The sequence below is a fragment of the Salvia splendens genome, chromosome 2, assembly GCF_004379255.2.
Source record: "Salvia splendens isolate huo1 chromosome 2, SspV2, whole genome shotgun sequence".
NCBI classification, from domain to species: Eukaryota; Viridiplantae; Streptophyta; class Magnoliopsida; order Lamiales; family Lamiaceae; genus Salvia; species Salvia splendens.
The window spans coordinates 33,231,417-33,258,458 of NC_056033.1; the positions used below are offsets into that span (position 1 = coordinate 33,231,417).

The 27,042-nt window shown below is 39.5% G+C and overlaps 2 protein-coding genes and 1 non-coding gene across 3 annotated transcripts; all 3 read right to left on the reverse strand.

Moving 5' to 3' along the window:
• Window positions 1–1,497: 1,497 nt before the first annotated feature.
• On the reverse strand, window positions 1,498–1,570 carry TRNAK-UUU. The gene has a single exon. It is a non-coding gene; the product is annotated as a tRNA-Lys (tRNA).
• A 2,950-nt stretch (window positions 1,571–4,520) lies between these two features.
• Window positions 4,521–7,019, reverse strand: LOC121792287 (receptor-like cytoplasmic kinase 176). The gene is made up of 6 exons (XM_042190171.1): window positions 6,616–7,019; window positions 6,101–6,429; window positions 5,760–5,895; window positions 5,503–5,645; window positions 5,281–5,404; window positions 4,521–5,181 (listed from the first exon to the last, which is right to left on the reverse strand). The coding sequence occupies exons 1-6, from the start codon at window positions 6,671–6,673 to the stop codon at window positions 4,733–4,735; spliced, it is 1,239 nt and encodes a 412-aa protein (XP_042046105.1). The 5' UTR covers window positions 6,674–7,019; the 3' UTR covers window positions 4,521–4,732.
• A 5,009-nt stretch (window positions 7,020–12,028) lies between these two features.
• Window positions 12,029–18,891, reverse strand: LOC121792288. Its single transcript, XM_042190172.1, has 11 exons — window positions 18,728–18,891; window positions 17,428–17,949; window positions 16,653–16,830; window positions 16,339–16,564; window positions 15,911–16,050; window positions 15,436–15,725; window positions 15,135–15,347; window positions 14,527–15,045; window positions 13,151–13,822; window positions 12,442–12,966; window positions 12,029–12,337 (listed from the first exon to the last, which is right to left on the reverse strand). The coding sequence occupies exons 2-11, from the start codon at window positions 17,680–17,682 to the stop codon at window positions 12,113–12,115; spliced, it is 3,243 nt and encodes a 1,080-aa protein (XP_042046106.1). The 5' UTR covers window positions 17,683–17,949; window positions 18,728–18,891; the 3' UTR covers window positions 12,029–12,112.
• Between the last annotated feature and the right edge of the window lie 8,151 nt (window positions 18,892–27,042).

Here is a 27,042-nt window from a genome sequence, read left to right on the forward strand (position 1 = left end):
CGCCTCCACGACGCTCCCGGACATACATCCATCGCAACCGGGAGAAAGCCGCCGCAAGGTTAGTACGCGACTACTTCTGCGATAACCCGATTTGGGGAGAAACCTACTTCCCTCGCCGTTTCCGCATGAGTAAACCGCTATTTCTCCACATCGCGAATACTTTGGCGGCCCGGGAAGAGTTCTTCCGAGAAGGGTTCGACGCGGTCGGGCGTCCCAGCCACACGACGCTGCAGAAATGTACTGCAGCAATCCGTCAACTTGCGACTGGACAAACGGCCGACATGTTCGACGAATACCTCCACATCGGAGACACCACTGGCGCATGTGCTTGCTCAAATTCTGCAAAGGCGTCCGGGCAGCCTTTACCGATGAATTTCTCCGGAGGGCAAGCACGACCGATTATCAGTTCCCCCTCGACCTGCACGAAGCACGGATTCCCCGGGATACTTGGCAGTGTCGATTGCATGCACTGACAATGGATGAATTGTCCGGTGGCTTGGAGGGGGTCCTAGACGAACGGCCACAAAGGCACCCACCCAACCGTTGTACTCGAGGTCGTTGCCAACTACCGGCTTTGGATCTGGCACGCGTACTTCGGGGTCCCTGGCTCGAACAACGACATAAACGTGCTCCACCAGTCCGACCTCTTTACCGAAGTTTTGGATGGTAAAGCGCCGGCCATCAACTTCGTCGCCAACAACCGGCTGTATAAAATGGGGTACTATCTCGCCGACGGCATCTACCCGAAGTGGCCGACCTTCGTGAAGACGTGCAACAGGTCTGCGAACCCAAAGCATGCTCTTTTTGCGCAGAAGCAGGAGACTGCTCGCAAGGATGTGGAGAGGGCGTTCGGGGTTCTCCAAGCGCGCTTCAACATCATCAAAGCCCCGGCTCGTTCGTGGTTCATGAAGAGCATGGTCGACATCATGTATACATGCATAATCTTGCACAACATGATTGTCCAAGACGAAGGACCCGAGGCGGGAAATTGGTTCGACCCCGAATCCCCCGGAAGCTCAACCGCAAGTAGTCCGCCGCGAAGTGGAGCGCATCCGTCAATACAAGAACGGTTGTCTATTCGGGCAAGGACACGCGACTTTAGCGCCCACGCCCAACTCTAAGAAGATCTAATTGAGCACATTTGGGAAAACTTTGGCGGGAAAAATTAAATTATGTAATTTTTATTTTTTTAGGATTTTAATTATGTCCATTTTCTATTTTTTTTGAATTTTAATGTTGTTTTAATTTTAATTAAGTGTGTTTGTTTTAATTGAATTGGGTTGGGAAAAAAACAAAAAATGAAATTTAATGAATAATAATTTAAGGGACGGAGCGTTGCAGGTTCGGTCTCTTAGTTAAGGGATGGAGGAATAAAGTACAGTGGGCCCTCAAATAGTAGTTTAAGGGACGGTGGGGGACAGCGTAGTGAATGCTCCTCCTACTAGTGAAGGGTGTATAAAATGGATTCAACAGAAAAATAGAAATAGAATTATAAAACGCCGTCTGTGGGAATCGAACCCACGACCACGTGGTTAAAAGCCACGCGCTCTACCAGCTGAGCTAAGACGGCTTTATATTGTTTAGGAGATCTATTATTTTAATAGTTTAATTGGTAGTACTATACAACATTGAGCTTTAGTAGGGATGACAATATGCATCTCACACTTATTCGCAAATATTATTGGATCATGGATAGTAGTATTAAAACTTAGTATTCTATATTTATAATTATAAATATTAAATTAAAACTGTCTATAATCACTCTTTGTGTTGTTGGGATCATAGTTGAATTTACAAGAATACTGGGCGTGAAATTTGAGCATGTGAATCTTTTTTTTCATATATATTAATATATGCACATAAATAAATTTAAATGAAATGTAGATAGCATTGTTAAAACACGATGACAGAAAAAAAAATAGAGAAGAGGAGGGTGAAGGTAGACTTTGAGAGAGGGAGGGGACTCGGTTAGGTATAAAGAGATTGAGAGTTTAGAAAACTATTTTTCGTTCCTTATTTCACTCTTAAATTTTAATGATGTAAGAACACAAAGAGATATCATATACTAAAACAAATACTACTAAATAAAACACTAATACTTATAGAAATAAATTATAAAAATAATAATGCTAATATATATTAATTCCTCTGTCCCACCATAAGTGGTGGATTTCTTTTGGGCAGGGGATTTAAGAAAATGATAGTACTATATTGAGTTAAAGTGGAGAGAATAAAGTATAATGGAGGAAAAATAAGAGAGAATAAATGAAGAAATAGAGAATAAAGTAAGAGAGAATGAATAAAGCAAGAGAGAGTTAAAGTTTTGTCTTTTGTTAAAAAAGGAATATGATGAGATAATACAAAATGGAAAATTGATCACAAGCCTTGTGGTGGGACGGGGTAGTATAAATGTTCAGCTTAATTCATGTAATAAAATAAAATAAATATATGCAGCGTGATAGGGGGAGTTGAGGTTTTTGTAAATTGTGCAGTGGAGAAACGAAGACTAATTGGGCACAGTGATTGCGACTCATGCACTATCAATGTACACCTCTCTCTATTAAGCATCCACAATGCCACCTAGCGCACCGCCTAGCCGAGCGCCGGCGCTAGGCAAACAGTTGCAGGAGCCGAAAACTGCCGAGCGGTTTTTTGGAAATGAATTTCGCCTAGCGTTAGGCGGTCAAAATCCGCTGGGCTATGCGCTGGGCGATCCGCTCGGCGCCATTGCAGCGCCCGGATCGCCCAGCGCATAGCCAGCGGATTTTTTTTTTAATTTTCGAAACACTATATATACGCGATTTGCACTTCATTTTCATTCGTTGACGGATTGGGCCAACGACGATAATGAAGCCGGTCCAAGCCACGGCGTGGCCGTCCCCAACGCACGGAGTGGGGTACCTCACGATGAAGCCGGCCTCCTCTAAGCACATGCCGACATGCGCCAAACGGAAGCTCATATTCGACTCCAGAAGGATTTAATTGAAGAGTTATGGGCGCGGAGGACTACTCGGAGTTAGTTTTTTTATTTATGTAATTTTTTAAAATGTAATTTATTTAAAATTTAAATAAAATTGTTGCATTTTCCCGTATCTGTGGCGTAAATTTAATTCCGTATTTTGTGTGATTGTTCATTATTTGTTTTATATAATTTTGAGTGATGTGGCTGGGCTATGGCTGAGCTATTTGCTTGTTTTGATGATGTGGCAGGAGGATTTTTAGTGCTGATGATGTGGCAGGAGGAGTTTGTGGCTAGGCTATGGCTGGGCTATGGCTGGGCGAAAATTACCGTGGATGCTCTTATCTGATCTTACTCAATTATTATGAAAAGGTGAGGAGGAATGAATATTTCTGCTGTCTTTCTACCAGTCCCCCAAATATTGTTTGTAGACACCGTCAAAGTAATGCAAATCAAATCATTCACCAATCTCTATGAGATGTTGATGCCCACTGATTCTCATACCATCAATTCACAGATCTAAAAGATTACCTACTAGTACTACTGGTGAAATGGTATTTGTATTTTACTTCTCTGCAAATTAATCTGATCAAATTTGAAAAAAAAATTAGAGACAAACATGATTTTATCCAATATTATTTACGTTAAGGTAGTGTTCGGTTTGAAAGATAAAATAGTATGAGATTCAATATAGGATAAGGTAAGATGGGTCTTGTCTTGAACTAAATTAGTATTACTAAATTTTATATTGATGTTTGGTTGAAGAGACTATGTCTAAGATACAATATAAGTTAAAAGTTTGGTTGATGAAAAATTAATACAAATGTTACAATTAATTAATTTATTTATCATAAAATTTACAAAACAATTTTATTTATCATAAAATTTACAAAACAACTTAACAACCTTCACATCAAAACAATGGCGGTCGATGTCTGCATTGAAATCTCCAGTCCAATCACTAGCCCCAGAATCTCCTTCTCCTACGATCTCAACGAATTCGACTTCGTCCCCATCGAATCTCACAATCATCTTCATTTGAATCCAACAATTGACTTCGATTCATACCTCCCCCAAAACCTCCAAATCTCCTCCGCCGACGAGCTCTTTGCCAACGGAAAAATCCTCCCCGTCCAGATCAAAACCACCGCTCCACCGAATCAAATCGAAAATATCGATTGCAATCCAAACAAAAACACGAAGAAGAAGCGGCTGACAAAAATAGTCGGGGGGTGAAGGGTGAGATGGATTGTACGGGATTAAAGCCATATTTTTCAATCTTGATATGGGCTTCGTCGGGCCATGACTCTGAGTTGCGGGCCGAATTTTGGTGGATATTGACCAACCGAACACCGGATTATATGCAATCCTGGCATAAGTTCGAGTAACCGAACGGCGCCTAAGATTACCAAACTCTTTGTATTCAAAATAAATCAGATAATCATTTGATACAGTTGTTGACTAGTTGATGGAATTTATACTCCATCCAATTAAGTGGAGTGTTTGTTTTTTAAATGCCATCTCAATTTTGCTTCCTGAATGTTTGTTTACAAAATGCGAATTCTCATATACACATAAAAGATACTCCATTTGAATATTACAGCAGCATGTATACCATCAACCATAAGAATCTCAAAACTGTAAAGGCTACAAGAATGTTAATACATGCATTACAGAATACCCAAACAAAAGAATATGTCCAATCTTCAGGAAAAAAGGGGCAAGCAGAGAGTGTTTGTTGCTTGCTTACAGGCAAGTATAACTAAGAGACGTCTATGCGTAAAGAGCAGGTCTAGGATAAGCAGGCGCTGGGCGCCCTCCTCCAGCAGTGGTCTTGCAGGACTTAAGTTCGGTCTTTGAATTTGATTGGCGTTTCCTATTCAGGGCGTGATCTTTGTCCTTCTTATAGGCGTCCCTTGAGTCGACGAGCTGTTCCAGAGCTGTTATCACCTCATTCATATCAGGCCTAGCTCTGGGATCCATAGATATGCATTGGTAAGCAAGGGTGGCTGCCTTCACGGCTAGATCAACTGTATACTGCCCTTCAATGCGGCTATCAATGAGACGGAACATTCTGCGCTTGTTTGTCAGGTAAGGTTTTGCCCACTCCACCAGATTATGCTCTCCCGTGGGGCGGTTCTTGTCTATTGCTTTCTTACCGGTTAGAATCTCCAAGAGCACCACCCCAAAGCTGTATACATCGCTCTTTGTGGTTAAATGGCCTATAAAATACAAAGGCATCGCCAAATAAATATCAAAAGAAAAGAAACAGATGCATAAAACCAAGTCAGTTATGGAGTGATCATGCCAGATCATCCTACCTGTGGATAGATACTCTGGAGCAGCGTATCCGTAAGTACCCATGACTCGAGTGGAGACATGACTCTTGTCACCGGTTGGTCCATCTCTGGCCAATCCAAAATCAGAGAGTTTGGCATTGTAGTTCTGCAAGCATAAAGCAAAGCCCCAAAGAAATGAGAAAAGAGAGCAAAAATGTATTAAGAGAGGCAAAAAAGAGTAGTAAATGCTCTGGATATACCCACCGAATCAAGCAAGATATTAGAAGTCTTGAAGTCCCGGTATATCACTTTTGTTTCAGCATTATGAAGAAAGGCAAGGCCCCTTGCGGCACCCAACGCTATTTTCACTCTTAGGCTCCAAGAAAGCGGCTGGAAGTAAGATCCTCCTAATTCACCACTCATCATTAGAGTTACATAGATAAGAACTTTTCAAATAAATATAAATATACAGTGGAGAATAGATTAAGTTTTCCTCTAGTACTATGTTATGCTGAACTTACTCCTGAATAGATGATTCTCCATGCTACCCTTTGGCATGAACTCGTATACGAGAAGTCTGTGGTCATCCTCTAAGCAATAACCGATTAATTTCACAAGATTGGGATGGCGCAACTGCCCTAGATAGTTGATTTCAGCCTGTCAATTCAAAGGAAGGATGTCAATGAAAAGGTATATCTACATATGAAACAAAACAAGTACTGTAATAAGCAGCAGACCAAGCTACAACTTTAACATTGTTATCCATGGCAAGTGGCAATGAGAAATTGATTCATAACAATATTATTATAGGCAAGGGAAAAACAAAGAAGTCTAACGGTTATCGTAGAATGTGTTGACATACCAACCATTCCTTGTGGCCCTGCCAGCCCTCTTGGTTAAGCCTTTTAACAGCAACCACCATGCTAGAACCAGGCTTTGATGCTGCCAGAGAATGCTCATCAACCCATCCTTTGAAAACAGAGCCAAAACCTCCTTCCCCCAACACGCTGTCCGGGCGAAAGTTTCGCGTGGCCGCCTTAAGATCGCTGAAGGCGAAGCTTTTCATGTTGGAGGACTGCAATATCTCACCTTCACTCCGAGGAGTTGGAGGCACGGATGCAGAGGACCTCTTGCTGCTCGAATTGCTTAGCTCCGTCCCATCTCCACTTATCATTTTCGAAGAAGTTGCACCTTTAAATCATGGAGCATAAAAACTTACAATTGTACAACAAATTCAAGAAAAAAGCACAGAGCACTGCTTAATCAACTTGATTTTGAACCAGTGCAACAAAAAACAACCAAACACTAAAACATGTAGTTGAAAAGAAATGGGAATTTGCCTATTGCTCAGAAAAAGTGAAGCATTTGAGCATGTACCTGTGCCGGTAGAAAAAGGGCTCTCAGCCTTTATCTGGTTGCTCAAACAGATCCCCATCCCCAGCAACAGAAACAGAGTTTTTCACAGAAATTCAAAACCAAACCTCAAGATTACATTTTTCGTGAGTGTGAAGACCGAATTTCAAAACCAGCGCCAGATCTAATGGAATTTTTTGTTTTCTCTCTCTCAAAATTAGGTGTCAGCTGCCAACCACACGAGTTATTAGTTACAGCCTGATGCTGTGGATTGTAAATGGAAAATCTTCAACCTTTTTATGTGGAAAAGGTAAATGGAAATAGTAGCAGAGCAATATGGAATTGGAATTATGGAAAATTTGAGGAGAGGGTTGGTTGATTACTTGATTATATGTAGCCGACGAAGTCGTGTTGGTTTTAGAGACGTTTGTAAAATGTGGGGTAGTATGAAAGATTGACTTTCGTCTTGTCTTGTCTATGCTACCCAAAGATGATAGTATTATATGAGCTGTTCTATTGGATTTATATGTGTGCTCAATAAATATCAAAGCATGCAGAGTGTAATTAATTAATAAAGTTATCAATGGCAGGTACCTACATTCGAATTTCTGCCTCTATCCCAAAAAAAGAAAAACAAAGTCAAAATTCAAGGGGAAGTCTTAATTTTATCAAGTTGGCCTTTTTGTTTGTTTAATTTCATAGTTGTTGTACATTAAAATGAGACGCATCCGAAATCCACGCTAAGTAAGATGTGCGGAATTCTGGAGTTGTTTACCAATAATCAAGAAACTATGGCTCTCGGGGAAAATATGGTTCAATTAATTATCTTTAACTAATTGCGATAATCATATACTCCCTCCGTCCCGGACTACTCGCACATTTCCTTTTCGGCATGGAGATTAAGGAATGAGTGTATAGTAAAGTCAACAATTGCGGCTGTAGGTGATAATTTTTACTAAAAATGGAAAGAGTGCAAATAACTTGAGACGCCCAGAAAGGAAATAAGTGCAAGTAGTCCGGGACGGAGGGAGTATAATAATATAGGTTGCCAGGCTAGACGTTTCACAATATACTTCTAAATTTTTATTAGTAAGAATTTTTTACATGAAGCATCTTCAGCAAAGTACTTAGTTATAATATAAGCTTTAAAGATCTGAATTTAATGAATTTCTGTTTTATGAAAATGAATTAGTCGGGAGCAACAAAAATTATATTGATGTGATGAGTCATAAGTTTGAATTGTGGGAATAGGGTATTGAAAAAGTGACATGCGCCGTAACTTGACAAATCAGAGATTTGTTGCCAACCTAAGCAAAAAGTGTTTCAAATGATTCAAATACAAGTAAACATTTAATTAACGTTTTGTTGGAAAATACAACTGGGCAAAACAAAATTTGGTTTAAGTTTAACCTCAATCGTAGACAAACAAGAATGTAATACTCCGTTTATTACAAATTACAAACACTGGTGAATTTTATCCCAAACTTTGTTTATATATATAAATATGATATGATAAAGCCTATTTGGCGTGAGTCACCGTGGACCGATTGGAGCCATGCGATATGTATATCCTTTATACAAAATGAAAATAGAAAATCGTTATCACATTAGTTAGTTAAGATAAATTGAAGCATATATACATTTATTGCGCAGCTTAGCATTGGCTACCACACAACTTTGTATTAAACGTGATAATTATGACAGATAGGGTTGCAGTCAGTACCAACTATCCGCATTAAGGCCTGCATTATTGTTCTTTTTTCTACACAAAAAAAAAAATAGCCTTATTTTTTTTGGGCAGTACACCAAAATTTATCCCGTGTTTATCTATAGTAAGTTTTCTTTCTCTTCATTGTAGCTAGATCCAAATTTGGATTGAGATCCATTCAAAGAATTCATTACAACTATTGATTCCATTTATTTTATTTTATTTTCACTTTCTTTCGTTGAAGGAACAACAAGATCTTTCTTTTGTCCCTTCCAGACGATCGGAAAATAAAGAACTGGTTAATATATTCAAGATAATTACGTATTTACAAAATACTGTCTCAATTCATCCTATTTCACCAGATCCGGGGTGTGATAGGGTTCTGAAGAAAGTGATTCTCATTTTTTTAATAACCCTTTAATCATATTTTATATTTTTCTTTTACTTTTTCAATTTACATTAAAACACATATTCTAATAAAAATATTTTTTGTTGACTGATGAAGCACCGCGGGCACACATGGAAACAATGAGTACAATTGTACACTTATACCCCAAAGATTGAGGCTTAGTAGTACACCACTATATTGATACCAACTTCAATAAAATCATCGATAGTCTAGCGGTAGGAACGTACGTATATTTTCGTTGGGGTTGACCCATATTTAACTCTCTAGCTCCTCAATTCTTTTTGATAATTTTCTTATTGTGGAGTAGAGTACTAACTTTCTCTTTCAAGTTCTTCAATTTAATTTTCATTATTTACTTTGTTTTTAATAGATATTTACATGACTAATATACAATCTATGAACTTTAGTACTCTCTCCGTCCACGCCTAATCGAGACATTTCTATTTCGACTCAAGAATTCAGATAGTGGTGTTTAGTAAATTAAATTATTAATAGTAAAGTAAGAGAGAAAAAAGTAAGAGATGCAATAAAGTAAGAAAGTGAAAGAGAGAATAAAGTAAGAGAGATAAGGGGATAAAGTAGGAGAGAGGAGTGAGTTGATTATTGTCAAAAATGGAAACGTCACTTAAGTTGAGACGTACCAAAAATGAATACGCCTCACTTAGGCTGGGACGGAGGGAGTAATATTTTTAAATCAACTCAAATTTAGTTACTAATTTAAAATAAGTACTATAAAAATGTGAGTGAGAATAAGTTAGTGGAATGTGGGATCTATTACCAAAAATGGAAAAAAAGTGAAATGTGACAAATTTTGTGGGGCGGGCGGAAATGGAAAAATGTGACAAAATTTTAGGGACGGAGGGAGTAGTAATTTTTTTTTTATAATAAAAAAAATTTGATGAAAAAATAAAGAAAAATATATTTGCGAAAACAAAATGAAGAGAATAAAGAGAATTAGACGAATTTTGAAGCTTTAAATCATTATAATTATTTTTCACTTTGGATTTGCTGCCGCTAGTTGGCTGCTTTATGGTAGATTAAATATTTCTTACATGGTTAGTTTATTGAAATTAGGTTTACCCATCTTTTTCTACGAAAAATTGTCCTTTCTTCCACTCCGAAGACTCCACCCCTCTCTTAAGTTTGTTAAGTGCCACAAAATAAACTTTTCTTCGTCCACCTTTTAATTGTATATCACATTATTTATGTATTTTAATCAAAACAAATACTAGTACAAAGACATCAAAAGCTGATTTATAAGAGAGAACGGAAAATCCTTTTTTTTTTTTTGGAATCTACTTTCGAAGGCTAAAGTTAGTCCAGTCCACCCAACCAACCCATGGCCGAGTTCGTTTACGCGTCACAATTGACCATCAATTAATTGGTCATTATTTATTTTTAATATTTATATCTGATTTAGAGTAGTGTTTATTTTATAATATACCTTGGTAATTACCGCCGGCTCCATACCCAAAGGCAAGGATTGATCCCCTGATCATTTGGTTAAGGATGGACGAGTCTTTGTCACTCGACCACCCTCCTTGGATTAGAGTAGTATTTATTTAATTATGTACTAATTGAAAAGTCAGAAATGTATTAGTAATAGAAACAGTGGGCTGGCTAATGCAGTAATGCAATATACCCAAAATCTGAATATTGATCATAACAATATCGAAATTTAAATCTGATTCATTTATTTTCGAATTTCGTTTTTGGTTTATAACTTTGATAAAGTCCAGTTTTTCTTTAGCTAGGTTCAATTTGGGTTATATAAAAAAATCATACGCTGCATAAATTTACTATCAATATTTACTAAAATTTGATATTTCAGTTTAAACATTATACTCACTTCGTTCTTGAAAAGCATAAACTATTTTCTTTTTAGTCTGTCTTTTATGAATTTTCTAATTTTGAAAATCCAACTACATTATTAATAATGTGGATCATTCTCTACTAACACTATTTCCACTATCATTTCTCTACATATCTCTTACTTTACCAATTATGCATTAAAACATGTACCCAACTAAATGTTCATACTGTTCAGCGGAGAAAGTACTCCACCCGTTCCATATAAATAGGCCAAATTTTCTTTTTCATCTGTCCCATAGAAATAGCTCATATCCATCTATGGAAACTTTTTTCTCTTTTTTTTTACTTTATCATTTTATGGGTCATACTATCCACAACATTATTTCAATCACTTTTTCTCATCCTCCCTTACTTTACCAATTACACATTAAAATCAGTGGCATCCCCGGTTAGCATATTTTTATGGGACGGAGATAGCATATTTTAATACTATTTAAATATATATATATATAATTTATTTTCTTATCTGTACTGTCGACTCCATTATTTTAATATATATCCTAAGAAACATGGATTATATAAAATTAGCAAGATAATATTTGAATATTAAATTTATGTTTGAAATTATACATGATAGGGTTGTGATCAATTGAGATTTTTTAGCCTAATTGAGAATTGAGATGCATTATCAGTCACTCATTTTTATGAGTGGTCCAAAATTTGTCACATGGAAAATATTTTTAGATTAATTAATTATGAAATGGCAGAATGGTAATTTCATGGTACATTTTATTCAATAAATATTTTTTTTAAAAAAATTTAGTTTTTTTTTTCAACTACATATACAATTCATGTCAACTACTTATATATAACGTCAACTACATATACAATTCATGTCAACTATACACATATAATGTCAACTATAAGTTGTTGACATTTGATGTGCAGACTATTGACGATAATACCCCCGAGTTGCATAATCTACTTGCAGTTGACATTTCAAAAATGTTATGGATGAGTGGCTGAAAATGCATTTCAATTCTCAATTAAGCTAAAAAAATCTCAAACTAACAGGACCCTACATGATATATTACTCCTATTAATTAATACTGAAGGATTTTTTATATTTTTAAATTTCTGTCTTACTCTTTTAGATTTTTGTTATTTACATAATTTCAGTTTTCAATTCAGATTAATTTTTATAGTTCCGATTCCAAATTTTCAGGTTGGATTTTTTGGACAATTCAGTTCAGATACTGTCATTAAAAATAACAGAATCTAATCGTTAAATACAGTAAAGGCGAGAACCGGAGTAGGGCATTTTACATAGTGGTCAACTAAAATATGCCGGTTTTATACAATTTTAGCCTCAGAATACAAACGATGTGGCCACTTCTAACTATTCATAGGCCATCTAATGGCAGATGAGCATTTCTGAAATGCAAATCTACCAACATATATTTGTTATTTTTAAACGAACAGAAACCAAGAAAGTAATTGGAGGCAACTAGCTTAGGAAGTGTGAAAAAATTAAACTGTGCAGATCAATGTACAGAGGATCCTACAGAACAAAAAACTACATGTTCCCTTTGTTATGACTGGTTCTTTACAATCCTAACATTGCCGTAGAAGCGCTTCAGGTCTTTAATGGCCCTCTCCTCTATCTGAATTGACCGAATCGACGAGGGAGCATCCACCTCTGCTTTGAACCAACGGTTTGAGCCAGCAGACTCCAATGGTGATCCCAGACCATTCATCACAGAGAATCCAGTGGTGCTATTTTTCGGACTATGAGAAACTCCTAGCTGCTGCTTTCCCTGAACAGAATTATATCAAAGACGTCGATCATTGAGCTATGAATGTTGCAAGTGGAAATTTTAACACATACTGAATAATGAAGTACATTAACATATAGTCATACCTGCTGAAACTGGATATCCCTTAGAGATGGGCGCGAAAGGGAAGGTGGAGTTCCAGATGCCGCCCAAGGTGGCGTGTTTCTATCTCCATCGGGTATTGGTGCTTTCCTAGCAGGGGTCATAGCTATTGGAGAGGAACAGATGAATGAGCTTAATGGGAGTTTCCCATTGTTACCTTCAGAATGATCCTCACACTCTTTCTTCTTTGTGGGCTTGGTCTCAATCTTGCTCTGCTCATCCTGTATAATGCGAAGCGACTTTGAACCCTGAGATGCTTTGGCACCACCCCAAGCAGGACCCTCACTTTTCGGCATCACCACAGGTGGAGGTGGAGCGACAGTTTTTGGAACGTCGTCAAGGGCACCACTGAGAAACATAGAAAGCCCGCCTTTTCTGTTCTTTTTCTTCGATGCAGTTGGAGAAGCAGTCGCATTTAGGGGAACATCTCCAGCTGCTTTCTTACTATGAGATTTTGGAACCTTGGTCTCTTGAATCGCCACAAAACTCCCAGAATCTGCAGCTTTATCCTATAGATTGAAAAGATTAAGGAAACTCAATATCAACAAAACCGAAAAGAGGAGGGGCCTCCATGTATGCTTTTCCATCAACATAGTCAAGTAAAATGGAAACAAGATGTTAGTGAGCTCAACAAGCCTCCTTAAAACAAAAGGTGCAGGTTAGTAAAGCAGTTAGAGGATAATGATATCTCACCTGAACCTTATTATTGATCTCTTCATGAACTTCAGCATCCATGAAGCCCTTCATGTTGCCTGGTTTGGAATCAATAGCTAAATCACTAGATCCCTCTTCCTTTCGGGCTTCCTTTTCTTTTTTCTTTCTTCTTTGTTTTCTAGATTCAGCTTTTCTACTCCCTCTTTCATCTACCAGGGATGATTCTTTTGTACGAACAGTTTCAATTGGCGCACCAAGCTCAGCAAGAGAACTCTCCAGTGCTGATCTCATTACCAGTTTCGAAATCTGCTGGTCATCAAGAAGATGGCCCTTGGACTGTTTTTCCTCAAGCAGCTCAATCTGTTGCAACTTTTTCCTCAACGCTCTGATTCTTTTGTGGACACCTTCAACTGCAGCATCATCGGATTGTAAAAAGCCATCTAACCTATGAGCTCCTTCTTTGCATAAAATTAGCCCTTTTGTACCATCATCGCGTGTCCTAAGTGTATCATCTTCACCATTCTCTTCGTCATCACTATTTACAATAGCTGGAAATTTAGCTGTGGGTGTAGGAAGCTGACGAAAACTCCAAGGCTCTGATGACTTCAAGTCTAGAAGTTTCTCAAGATCAACCAAAATATCCAATGACACACCAGCAAAAGTTTGCGCTGATACTGCAAGTATATAGTCTAGGTTGCGAATGACAATCTCCTGCAGCAAGTTTTGGCATCTTTCAGGAAAGAAGAAGCTTACAAACAAACAATGTAATGATATTGTGAAGAAATCAGTAAGTTCAGTAACAAGGCAGAATTCTCTAACACCTCAACAGAGAACATCAAATTCTAATTGTAAATTCAAGTGACCTTCGAAGGTGAAATGATAATGTGAAGAAATCAGTAAAAGAAATTAGTCAAAAGAAATATAAGTTCAGTCAACAAGACAGAATTCTCTACCACCTGAGAACATCACATTCTAATTGCAATTTCAAGCAACCTTCGAAGGTGTTGCAAGTATTTAGCACAAGATATAATTTAATGCAAAAAAAGTGATCAGCATCATAAAGTTATATTGAATTTCCCAACTATTTGTAACTTGCAAGTTCTCTTCGTAATCAAGGATCACCAAGTAGAAGCTCGCCTATGATGCAAAAACTTGCTCATGATCCTACAGCAGAAACTCTTGTTGAGGCTATGAAAAAGCCACAAGCTATTTAGTTGTTTTTTTAGATGTGTCTAGTTGGCTATGTTGATATGAACTAATCAAGGAAAATCAATATCATGACTTTGCATAAGACATCCCTTGAATCAGGTGATAACTACAGCTGAACGGCTCGATCCATAAAGAGTCTACAAATGAATATTGCACAATTAGGAAAAGTTGATGTGGATAACAACAAAAGAGTTGTTGAAACAGACCTCACAATGTCTCTTGAGATCATCTGCTCCCAATGAATCAGCAATTTCGAGCACTTGTATGGCATTTCTTGGCTCAACCAAATGCTCTGCAGCTACCTTTTCACAGAGACTTTTTAAGCTTGGGACACTTGGCTTTTCATAAGAATTTCTAGAACTGGGCAGTGCTGGATTTTCATTATCATCTTTCACATCAGACAAGAAATCCTCATTCTCCACATCATCAAACATGAAGCCTTCACGAAGTTCATCTAATTCACCCTTGACCTTTTGTTTTGGACTACCATCAGAAAACTGGGGAAGGAAGCATGGATGATAGAGTGAGATAACAATCAGTAAATGCGTTTCTCCAACAGATACTGAGGTTGCCTTCTTCACCCCATGCAGCCTAGTTGGAGTAGGTGGAGAATCTTGTCCCTTCTTACCATCCCACATGTAAGTATCACCAGTCACTGTAACTGCAGCGGTCCAGTACTTTCCCGCAGATATGCTAGCTATTCCTTTCCCACATAGTGAATGTAACTGCAGGAGAGATGTGCATTCATTAATTATGAGAAATGTTCAGTAAAGGACATAATGGTAAAGAGGAACCTCACAAGGCAAAGTAATACCTGGTGACACTGAAGTTCGGGATCTGAAGATGACCAGAAGAACAATGCACCATCATCTGTCAGCGCTATGCTGTGTATCATCCCAGCAGCTATAGCAACAACAGTAAGGCGTTCCTTGCGATGAAATTTCAGCACAGAATTTCCAGCTTTCTTTATGTTTCTAGCAATCGTTACACGCCTGGGGTTAACAAGTCGATGACCCCAAGTGAACACCTGCCAACCGTCATAAATTGAAAACCATCCATTCCAGGTATTTCATATATACAAAACTCAAAAGAAAATTTTAATAAAATATTTATACCTCCCCATCAGACCCTAAAACAATAGTGTGATACTTTGCTGCAGAGACTCCAACAAGGTGTTTACCCTTTAAGTATGCCACTAACCTTGGGCTGTAATTTGAAGCTGAGTTAGAGGTACCATAACCTAGTTGGCCTTCTCTATTGCAACCCCATGTATATATCTCACCAGCCTCTGAAACTACTGCTGTATGTTTATTAGCGGCAGAAACAGCCATTATTCGTGCCTTCAAGGAACTGACTCTACGAGGAGTGGGTTGTGTGTCAACAGAAGTATAGCCAAGCTGACCCTCTGCAGAACATTGATAGAGGTATAATTACTTCCAGACGTAACATGATATCAAACAAAATGTTGCGATTTCATGATATAAAAAATGTGGGCAGTTAATCTGCCTTAAATTATATGAACAAGCATGATTAGTTATAACTGCAGAGGCTAGCAGGAGTTCTAACTTGGTCATATTATATAATATCTACCTCTATTGGAACCCCATGTAAATACTTCTCCACCCTCTGTCACAACAACAGTGTGATGCTTAGCAGCGGCAACAGCTCTAACTCGACATGCACCTAAACCCATTGTCACTTGACGAGGAGTGATGACTGCAGCTTGACCACTAACAAAAGAAAGATGGTTAAGCTCATGATTATCAACAGAAAACATCGTAGCTGTACAGGGAGAGCCTAAATTCTGATGTTCCTGCTAAATTATTTGATCACATAATGGCGAAGCACATCGTTCAATTAGGTGAAGAGTTATGGTACTTTTGAAGAGTTATGGTACTTTGAGAAAACATTCAAACTAGTAGTTGAAAGAATAATTTCTTATTTAGATGCACGAAAGCTTGCCAAAATCTTCAAACATTGAGGAATAAGTATGAACACCAAAATTAAATCCATGTCACCTGTGTATATCAAAATCAGGATGCCCTAAGCGGCCACCCCTTCCAAATCCCCAAGTGTAAACATCCCCACAAGCAGTAACTGCCACACTGTGGAACTTTGCAGCAGAAATGGATTTGATGAATGAGCCATGAAAAGATTCCACTTTGCATGGTAACTTCTGGATGTGTGCATTTCCAGTTCCAAGTTGATAGTTTACACCACTGCCCCAGCTGAAGACCTCTGTATCTACAGAAAATTAAAAGAAAATAGATCAATATCCTAGCTTATGTCAGCAAAAACCAAGAAAATTATATTTGAGGATACAGCCATATACCCAAACTGTTTTGCTTGCCAACAGCCTGCAGAACAGGCCCAGATAAGAGATCGACAGGCGTTCTAGATTTTGAATCCCCCAGTGTCAACGAGGCGCCAAACTGGAGGAGGACACAAGCAACTGCTAAATGCCCAAAATGGAGAGCCCTGTGAAGGCTACTCCACCCCGATTCCCCATCCTGGCAAGAAGTAAACTGATTTTAGAGGAAATGATGAAACCATTTCTGCATTAATGGACTCATGATACTGAAGCTTGAGATCTTTTATCCTTTTCTGCACCACCAAGATGGGCACATTCACGTAAAATAGCACTCCCTTGTATATTTCTTTTTGCACGTGATAACCCTTTTAATAACCATTAAACATTTCTTGCAATACAATGGCATAAAATAATGGAACTTACATCAAGATTATTGCATCCATCGATTTGGTCAATTTAACTTTCTTCATACACTAGAAAAAAATGCACCACTTTCAAAGAAATTTGGTGAACGCTCTGTATCATTAATTTTAAAATTACATTTCTCATGCTCCAATCTGCAAACATGATAAGGAGTTCCCACTTATTCTCCCCTCCGTATTCTCTGGCTCTTCTATACAAGATTATGATCCCCAAAGGAAAAGAAAATCAATTATGATACCCAAAGGGCAGAGAAACACGATCCAGCATGCGATGACCGAGATCAAGAAACAACTCCAAACTAGTCATCATACAATAACTCAGTAAGCATCGAACTTAATGTTGAGCAGTAGAAGATCAGAACGAAAAAATATACCCTTGCATTAGGGTCTGCACCAGCTTCAAGAAGCCTTCTTACAACCGGTATATGGTTCCTCCAAGTAGCAATATGCAAAGGAGTAAGCCCAAACAGGTTCCTTGCATTAATATTTCCACCATTTTTCTGTAGCATCACCAAGGCTGAATCTACATCAGATAAAGAGCTCTCCCGCACAATCAACCAGAGATCCTTACTCTGATTAACACATTTAAGAGATGTTTTCTGGGATGGTGGCGAAACCAAACCCTCCATTGGAATAAATATATGACTACAAGCAAGCTTTTTAGATCTGCTGCCACTTTGGTAAATCCTCACTCTAGATATAGAATTACAGATGAGTGTAACTCAGTGATCCTGCTGGTATTGCAGGGGAACCAATTTATATCGTTGAAAATAATAATAAAAGAAGGCATTCAGCGGCACCGTTCACCATGTTACTATAAAAAGCACTTGATTGATACTTTTCACGAACCACTGACAAGCCATTATTCAAAAAACATTCTGGAGACTAATTGAACTCTGCAAAGTTAAGCATTGGGTGAGCAACTGTAGCAGTATGCAATAAGCTATAGACGCGCATAACAAAGAGGAAATCTACAAATTTTCTTGAGTCCCTTAATCTTACAAATATATTACTATAAAGTACCTTTGCAATAGAATATGACATTTAAGTTCGATAGGGAAATTAGGAAAGGAAAAAAATCCCAGTAAGCCAGGAAAGTAGTTACTCGCCGAGAAATAATCAACAAGATCATTCAAATGCCTCGCACAAACTATATCAAGTTGGATCCTTCGTGATCAAATCAGGTCACAAAATGCATTGAAAAACTAAAATAGTCTGAATTACCCACATTATAAACATGACTGATCTGAACTCGAGCTCGCAAACCAAACACACACAAAAATCGGAACATGATTCAGCATTCTCATTTAAGCAAATTTGACCATCGAAATTCCACCGCGTTTCTCAATATCCTAAAGGGGAATTATCTCAATTGTTAAACTACAACGCTATAAATTAAAGCCACATTCAATTTTGGCATTGAAGTAATGGAACAGGCGCTCTACCCCACCCCACCCCACGGTTGCTTAAAATATAATCATATCCAGATAAAGAAAGATTGGATCTTGAAAATCAGAAATAGGGGAAAAGGAAAGAAGACATATGTACAGATATTTGATTACACAAATAAGAGGCGAACACTAAAAAGATCGCATCTTCACGACCGAGAAAAAAATTTTGGGGAGAAATAACGCAATATAAAGGAACACTACAATTTAAGGAATAGAAGTCCACCTTGGTTTATTAGGACAAGTCCATCACATTCATCGGAGAAGAATTTGCAACAGCCATGCCAAGTTCAGCACTCTCTCTCTCTCTCTATGTGCATTTGTGATTGGTTTGGTGCTAGTTTTAATTCACAGTGAATCTACCACGGCAGCGAGGACCGAATATACCCCAAAAAAAAACCGTGAAGCAAAGGTGAAGAACTCATCGATGAGCTGAGGGGCATTCTCGTAAATTACACTAATTTATTCGGACCAAAATACCCCCATTTTTTTGTAGACATTGACGCCCAAGGATTTTATAGAAATTTGCGGCCACGATTTCACCGCCACAGCCTCACCGATCACCCGTATCTAGCAACTATCAATGCTATGCTGACATGTGTCATCTTAGTTGGGATTCTCCCGCTAATTCTGATTTTCCTGCCCCAAGAACATAAGGACACCCGCAACGCGTTACGCGGGTGGCTCAAGTCCCGTCCCTCAGTGACGAGACGGGCGCGGGACGCATTGCAGCGTCCCGTCCCGTCACCATCCCGCCGAGACAGCGCGCAAGCTGTCTCGCCACGCGCTTGCGCGACGTGGCCGCTCTGGGGCGATGCGTGACGCCCACTCGCCGGTCCGCGAGTGGGTTTCGTCACGCTGACGCAATAAATCATTTTTTTAAAAAAATAAAAAACGGTAATATTACCGTTTTCGACTGTTTTCCCTTTTTTTTACTCTATAGATACTCCTATTTCATCCTAATTTCACACACAAACACACATCTAATCCTCTCAAATCATCCCTCTTTCCACTCCAATTTTCATCTCAAATCATATCTTTTATTCTTCTCTCAAAGTTAATCGATTTAATGGATCCATTTGAGCAAATGCGTCGAATAATGGAAGAATCACTTGAAGAAGATCGACGTCGGGAGGCGGAGGAAGCCGCGCCGCCCCAAAGACGCTCTCGGACTTACATCCATCGTAACCGGGAGGAAGCTGCCGCAAGGTTAGTACGCGACTACTTATGCGATAACCCGGTATGGGGAGATACCTACTTCCGTCGTCGTTTCCACATGCGGCTACCGCTATTTCTCCACATCGCAAATACATTGGCGGCCCGGTAAGAGTTCTTCCAAGAAAGGTTTGACGCCGTCGGCCGTCCCAGCCACACGATGCTGCAGAAATGTACTGCAGCAATTCGTCAGCTTGCGACTGGACAAACGGCGGATGTGTTCGACGAATACCTCCACATTGGAGAAAGCACTGGGAGAATGTGTTTGATCCAATTCTGTAAAGGCGTCCGGATATCCTTCATCGACGAATTTCTCCAGAAGCCAAGCACGACAGATTGCCAGCTTCTGCTCCGCCTTCACGAAGAAGTGCACGGATTCCCCGGGATGCTTGGCAGCGTCGATTGCATGCACTGGCAATGGAAGAATTGCCCGGTGGCGTGGAGGGGGTCGTACACGAGCGGCCACAAAGGCACCCACCCCACCGTTATACTCGAGGTCGTTGCCGACTACCGGCTATGGATCTGGCATGCGTACTTCGGGGTCCTCGGCTCGAACTACGACATAAACGTGCTCCACCAATCCGACCTCTTCGCCGAAGTTTTGGATGGTAAAGCGACGGCCATCAACTTCACCGCTAACAACCGGCGCTATAAAATGAAGTACTATCTTGCCGACGACATCTACCCAAAGTGGCCAACCTTCGTGAAGACGTGCACCAGGCCTGTGAATGCAAAACAGGCTCTTTTTGCGCAGAAGCAGGAGGCTACTCGGAAGGATGTGGAGCGGGCGTTCGGGGTTCTCCAAGCGCGCTTCAACATTATCAAAGCTCCGGCTCGTACGTGGTTCATGGAGAGCATGGTCGACATCATGTATACGTGCATAATCTTGCACAACATGATTGTCCAAGACGAAGGACCCGAGGTGGGAAATTGGTTCGACCCTGAAGCCCCCGGAAGCTCAACCGCAAGTAGTCCGCCTCGAAGTGGAGTGTATCCGTCTATACAAGAACGGTTGTCTATTCGGGTAGGGACACGCGACTCTACCGCCCACGCCCAACTCCAAGATGATCTAATTGAGCACATTTGGGCAAACTTTGGCAACCAGTAGACGCACATCATCGTCGGTAGAAATTAAATTATGTATTTTTCATTTTTTAGGATTTTTAATTATGTTTTGTTTTATTGTTTTAAGAATGTAATGCTGTAATTTTATTTTATTTAATGAAATGTGTTTTTATTAATTGAATTTGTTGGAAATAAAAATAAATAATGAAAATGAATTTAGTGCATCAAAATATACAGAGTTGAATGACCTGACGTGGACTTCATCAAACAGTGATCGATGACATTTGCTTTTTCTCATACGCATCTATTATAAATTTGGTTTGACTAAGATTTTCTTCCGCCCGTGGAATTTTTATGGTCAATAATTTGCATTTTAATTTCTAATATTTTAAATTATGTCTTTTTTTATTTATTTTGCCACGAATTCAATTATGTATTTTTTTTAGGATTTTAAGTTGTATTTTTATTTTATTTAATGAAGTGTGTTTTTTATTAATTGAATTTGTTGGAAATAAAAATAAAAAATGAAATTGAATGAATAGTAATTTAAGAGACGGTTAAGGGACGGATAAAAGATGGAGGGTTGCAGGTTCCGTCCATTTGTTAAGAGATGGAGTAAAAAAGTACAGTGGGGCCCATAAATAGTAATTTAAGAGACGGTTAAGGGACAAATAAGAGACAGCGTTGGAGATGGCCTAAGAATATGTTAAAGTAGAATCTAACTCTTTATCTATAGTTAATTACTTAATTCTCATACATAAGAAATATTTCAATGAAACAAATTATTTACATCATATCATCCCATTTATTTTATTTCTTTATCCTATTAAATAGTTTTCATATTTTTTAAACAAATGAACTACTATTTGGTTATATTTTATCATCAGTCTTACTTTATTTTCTCTTCGTCTTATTTTATTCTCTTCCCTTCACATATTAAATATCTAATACTAGTATATTTCTTAATCTTCATACGAAAATGAAATATCTCAATTAACATGGAACAGAAGGAGTATAAGAAAAATGCAAAGGAAATGTGGATATACTATTAGAGATTGTTGGTTTGCAAGATTATATCTTATGTATTGAATATGTATTATATTTAGTTCATGGGATTGGATACACATTTTGTTTTATTCTTGTTGGAAAGAAATAAAAGAGGATCAAATCACAAGGAAGGAAATCATAGGAGATTTGTGATTGATTGATATTTACCGTGTAATTGGCAATTAGCATTAGGGTAAATCTTTACCAAATTTGTATAATTCACCTCCTATATAAAGGATTGTATATCATAGGAAGGATAATCAAGTTGAATAAAAATCGATATTTCAACATGGCATCAGAGTCAATTAGGCTCAGAAAATACTCATCATAGCCCCATACCATTTCTCGACCTAAGGCAGAATCAAGCCATGGCCGACGAAGCCAAAGCCAAACTATCAGACGACCACAAACCAAAAATGAGCAAGAATGTTACCGTCGCCGTTAAGCTCAATGGAACGAACTATTCGTTGTGGGCACGGCTAATGAAAATCCAGATTGGGAGTAGGAGGGTACTCCGACACATCAACGGCAACCCGCCACCACCCAAACCAGGGGCGGCCGATTACACGGAGTGGGAGGAGACAGATTTGATTGTCTTCTCGTGGATTTTGGACAACATCGAGACAGACATCGTCATCGATTTTGCACACCATCAAACGGCCGAAGCACTATGGAAGAGCTTGGCCGTGACTTTTGAGAGCACAACCGACCCTTTTTTGCTCTTCGACCTAGAAGAAAAAGCAGAACATATCAAGCAAGGTGAGCAAAATCTTGAAACTTATTGGCGTCACTTACATGAAACTTGGATTGACGTAGATAGGTGCCAAGAACAGCCCGTAACGTGCTGTGACAAAGGGATCGGGCAGTTCCGGAAGTACGTTGAAACACAGCGGTTATTCAAATTCTTAACCGGCCTAAACCCAAGATATGATCAGTTGAAGCGTGAAGTAATCAAGGATAAAATGTGGCCCTCAGCCGAGGCCGCGTACGGTTGGATCAAGAGGGAGGCCGCCCGGCTCAAAATCATGCCGGCAACCACCATTGAACCCACCGTCGCAACCAACGACGCATCATCATCGAGCGGGATTGGGCTTGGATTCGCGGCCCGCAACCAGCAGCGGGGTGGACAGCAGCCACCGCATCGAATCGGAGCACCAACAACTCAAAATCGCCGACCGTTCAAACCGGACAAATCAAAATTGTGGTGCTCACACTGTGGGAAAAACAAGCATACCAAGGAATCATGCTTCTTGCTCGTCGGCTTCCCAGAATGGTGGGACGAAAATCAAAGGGCCAAGGCGAAGCTAGCAATCGGGGTAACCGAAAATGGAGAGGGTCTGTTTCCGGCGACCGGAGCGGGCAACCAAGAGGCCGCCAACACTCACGGAAGACAGGAGAATAGAGGCGGCGCGATTGGAGAAGCGGCAGTCGCCGATTACAGACAGAGCGGCGGATCTGTTGGAGGTAAAGGGTTAGGGGTGTTTAACCCTAACCCTGATTTAATATTTGCACATAAGTTCTCCAACTTTAGAAATCCCCATTCCATACCCCATCATGATTTAGTTTTTGCACATAAGTCCCCCAATTTCAGTAAACCCCATTCCATACCCCATGCTGAGAATAATGTGCAATTGAACCCCATAAATACTCGAAATACTAAAAATAACCCCACAACTTCAGAAATCTCGTTTATTACCCCAAATTATTTTGCACCTCTTAAAAATACCCATATTGTGTGCATGGCGAGAAAATTACAGGGTAGAACTACGAGTGACTGGATATTTGACTGTGGGGCTACGGACACTATGACCTATGATAAAAATGATTTTTCTGTATTTAATGGGGCAACCAAAAGTCAAATTCAGACTGCGGATGGGGAATTGACGTCTGTAAGTGGGAGTGGATATCAGGACGAGGAGGATAATTGGGCGTGGCACTGAGCGTCAAGGCCTCTACTATGTGGATGAGATAGCTCACCAAGGTGGCGCCGCAATGCTTGCTCACAGATCTGCTGAAAGAGAAGCTTGGTTGTGGCACCGGAGAATGGGTCATCCCTCACCGGGTTATTTTAAATTGCTTTTTCCAAAATTTTCGCATCTTAAAGACATTTCTTGTGAGTCATGTGTTTTGGCTAAAAATCATAGACAATCTTTTAAATCCAGTAATACTCGTGTTAAAGATATTTTTTCTATTGTTCATGCTGATGTGTGCGGCCCTGCGCCTGTTACTGGTGATCATGGTTTTAGATATTTCCTTCTCTTTGTCGATGACTGCACTAGAATGACCTGGGTATATTTTTTGCGAAATAAATCTGAAGTTTTTGAAAAATTTTCCATCTTTTTAAAAATGATTCAGACACAATTTCACAAAACTATCTCGGTTCTTAGGTCAGACAATGGTAGGGAATTTGTCAATAAAGACATGGAAGACTTTTTTAAGAAAAATGGGTTAGTTCACCAAACCACTTGTCCTTATACACCGGAACAAAATGGGGTGGCAGAAAGAAAAAACAGAATTTTTCTTGAAATAACTCGAGCCTTGTTTTTTGACTCAAATGTTCCAAAATTCCTTTGGCCCGAAGCGGTAGCTACCTCAGTATATCTTGTAAATCGTCTTCCTACAAAAATACTTGACATGAAAACACCTATTCAAATTCTTTCCAGATTGACAAAAATCCCCGAACCGCTTACCCTTCCGCTCAAAATTTTTGGATGCTCTGTCTATGTTCATATACCAAAACATGAGCGAACAAAGTTTTCGGCATGTGCCGTGAAATGTGTTTTTCTTGGATACGGGATTAATCAAAAGGGTTATAGATGTTATGATCCGTCATCTAGAAAAATAATCACCACTATGAATTGTAATTTTCTTGAATGTGAATATTTCTATCACACCCAACTTCGGGGTCAGGGGGAGAGTAATAATAGCCTAAGGGATGTAAGTGGACCCCCAAGTTGGTTGGTGCCTCAATCAAGTAACTCAGAGGCGGAACTAACAGAACAAGCTAGCGTCACCGCCGAGCAGGTCACATCCATGGTAGATCCTCCTCAGCCAACCACGCCTCAGTCCAATTCTCCTTCAGTGATATCCGAGGTAAATCCCGAACCCGACTCTGAAAGTACAATTATACCTGACAACCTTGAGACAGATGAGGTCACCGCTATTGATGGGGATACTGGACGATACATTCTTCCTCCGCGCAGCACCCGGGGAATCCCTCCGAAGAGGTACAGTCCAGAGAAGATAGGGGCGAAAAGCAGATACTCAGTGGCGAATCATGCGAAAGCCAATCTCACAGAAATGGCTAAGACATTCACTACAACACTATATGAAGAAGAAGAAATTCCTCAAACTGCAGAGGAGGCCATGAAAATAGACCATTGGAGGAAGGCAATGGTGGTGGAAATGAAAGCACTGATGAAGAGCGAGACATGGGAAGTGTGTGACAAACCAGAGGGGGTACGAGCTGTGGGATGCAGATGGGTATTCACCATAAAGAGGAGGCCAGACGGGTCGGTCGAGCGATATAAGGCAAGGCTGGTAGCGAAAGGGTACACTCAGACGTATGGAGTTGATTATGCCGAGACTTTTTCTCCAGTTGCCAAGATAAATACGATCAGGGTTCTCTTCTTCATTGCAGCCAATAAAGAATGGCCGCTACACCAGTTTGATGTCACCAATGCCTTTCTACATGGTGAACTCCCAAAGCCGATTTATATGGAGGCCCCACCAGGATTCTCAGAAGACTTTGAAGGAGGGAAAATATGCAGGCTAAAGAAAACTTTGTACGGATTAAAGCAGTCGCCTCGAGCTTGGTTTGGAAGATTTACAGAAGTAATGAAGAAGTATGAGTACAGTCAAAGCAATTCCTACCACACCTTGTTTCTGAAGAAAAGGGAAGGAAAGATCACCTGCCTTATCATCTATGTAGATGATATGATTCTTACTGGCGATGACAAGGAGGAAATCGAGAAGCTGAGACAGAATCTATTTTCAGAATTTGAAATGAAGGACCTTGGACTACTGAAGTACTTTCTGGGAATAGAAGTGCTAAGATCTCGACAAGGAATCTTCATCAACCAAAGGAAGTATGTTCTCGATTTGTTAGCAGAAACTGGAATGCTGGACTGCAAGCCAGCAGATACGCCTATGGTCCAGAACCACGGTTTGCGGATAGTAGAAGGAGCTGAACCTACCCATCGTACGAGGTATCAACGTTTGGTTGGAAAGTTGATCTACTTATCTCATACTAGGCCTGACATAGCCTATGCCGTTGGAGTAGTTAGCCAGTTTATGCACCAACCACAGGCGGCCCATTGGGAAGCAGCTCTACGGATTGTCCGATATCTGAAGGGAACACCAGGACATGGAGTGATGTTCAAAAAGCATGGACATATGGCTATATACGGATACACAGATGCTGATTGGGCAGGAAATCCGAATGATCGAAAGTCAACTGCAGGATAATTCACCTTTGTGGGAGGCAATTTAGTCACCTGGCGAAGTAAGAAACAAAAGGTGGTAGCTTTGTCAAGCGCGGAGGCTGAGTTTCGAGGAATCAAAAGTGGGTTGACCGAGATCTTATGGCTAAAAAGACTAATGACTGAGTTAGAATTAATGCCCTCTAGTCCTTGCAGATTGTTCTGTGACAATAAGGCAGCCATCAGCATATCAGAGAACCCAGTGCAACATGATCGGACAAAACATGTTGAAGTAGATTGGCATTTCATCAAGGATAACATAGAGACAAGAATTGTGGAACTACCATTTGTCAGATCCGAAGATCAACTAGCAGATATCCTCACCAAGGCTGTGGACTCAAGAAGCTTCCATGAAGTATTGGGCAAGTTAAGTATGGACGATCCCCTACTTAACTTGAGGGGGAGTGTTGGAAAGAAATAAAAGAGGATCAAATCACAAGGAAGGAAATCATAGGAGATTTGTGATTGATTGATATTTACCGTGTAATTGGCAATTAGCATTAGGGTAAATCTTTACCAAATTTGTATAATTCACCTCCTATATAAAGGATTGTATATCATAGGAAGGATAATCAAGTTGAATAAAAATCGATATTTCAACAATTCTTAAGATTGAATCTCACAACTTAATCATAGATGAATAGTTTTATGATAATTAGTCATAGTCACCTCTTCCAATTAAAATAATCTCACATATTAATCTTAAATATATAATCATATGATTATGACTCAT

What these genes read in the sequence shown, in the direction of transcription:
- LOC121792287 (XM_042190171.1), bottom strand. Translation starts at nt 6,673, where the DNA reads ATGGGGATCTGTTTGAGCAACCAGATAAAGGCTGAGAGCCCTTTTTCT. An exon ending in CCCTTTTTCTACCGGCACAG is followed by an intron (nt 6,430 to 6,615) that starts GTACATGCTCAA and finishes CATGATTTAAAG; the next exon opens with GTGCAACTTCTTCGAAAATG. An exon ending in AGGGCCACAAGGAATGGTTG is followed by an intron (nt 5,896 to 6,100) that starts GTATGTCAACAC and finishes TTGAATTGACAG; the next exon opens with GCTGAAATCAACTATCTAGG.
- LOC121792288 (XM_042190172.1), bottom strand. Translation starts at nt 17,682, where the DNA reads ATGGAGGGTTTGGTTTCGCCACCATCCCAGAAAACATCTCTTAAATGT. An exon ending in TTTTAGGGTCTGATGGGGAG is followed by an intron (nt 15,348 to 15,435) that starts GTATAAATATTT and finishes GACGGTTGGCAG; the next exon opens with GTGTTCACTTGGGGTCATCG. An exon ending in GGGATATCCAGTTTCAGCAG is followed by an intron (nt 12,338 to 12,441) that starts GTATGACTATAT and finishes AATTCTGTTCAG; the next exon opens with GGAAAGCAGCAGCTAGGAGT.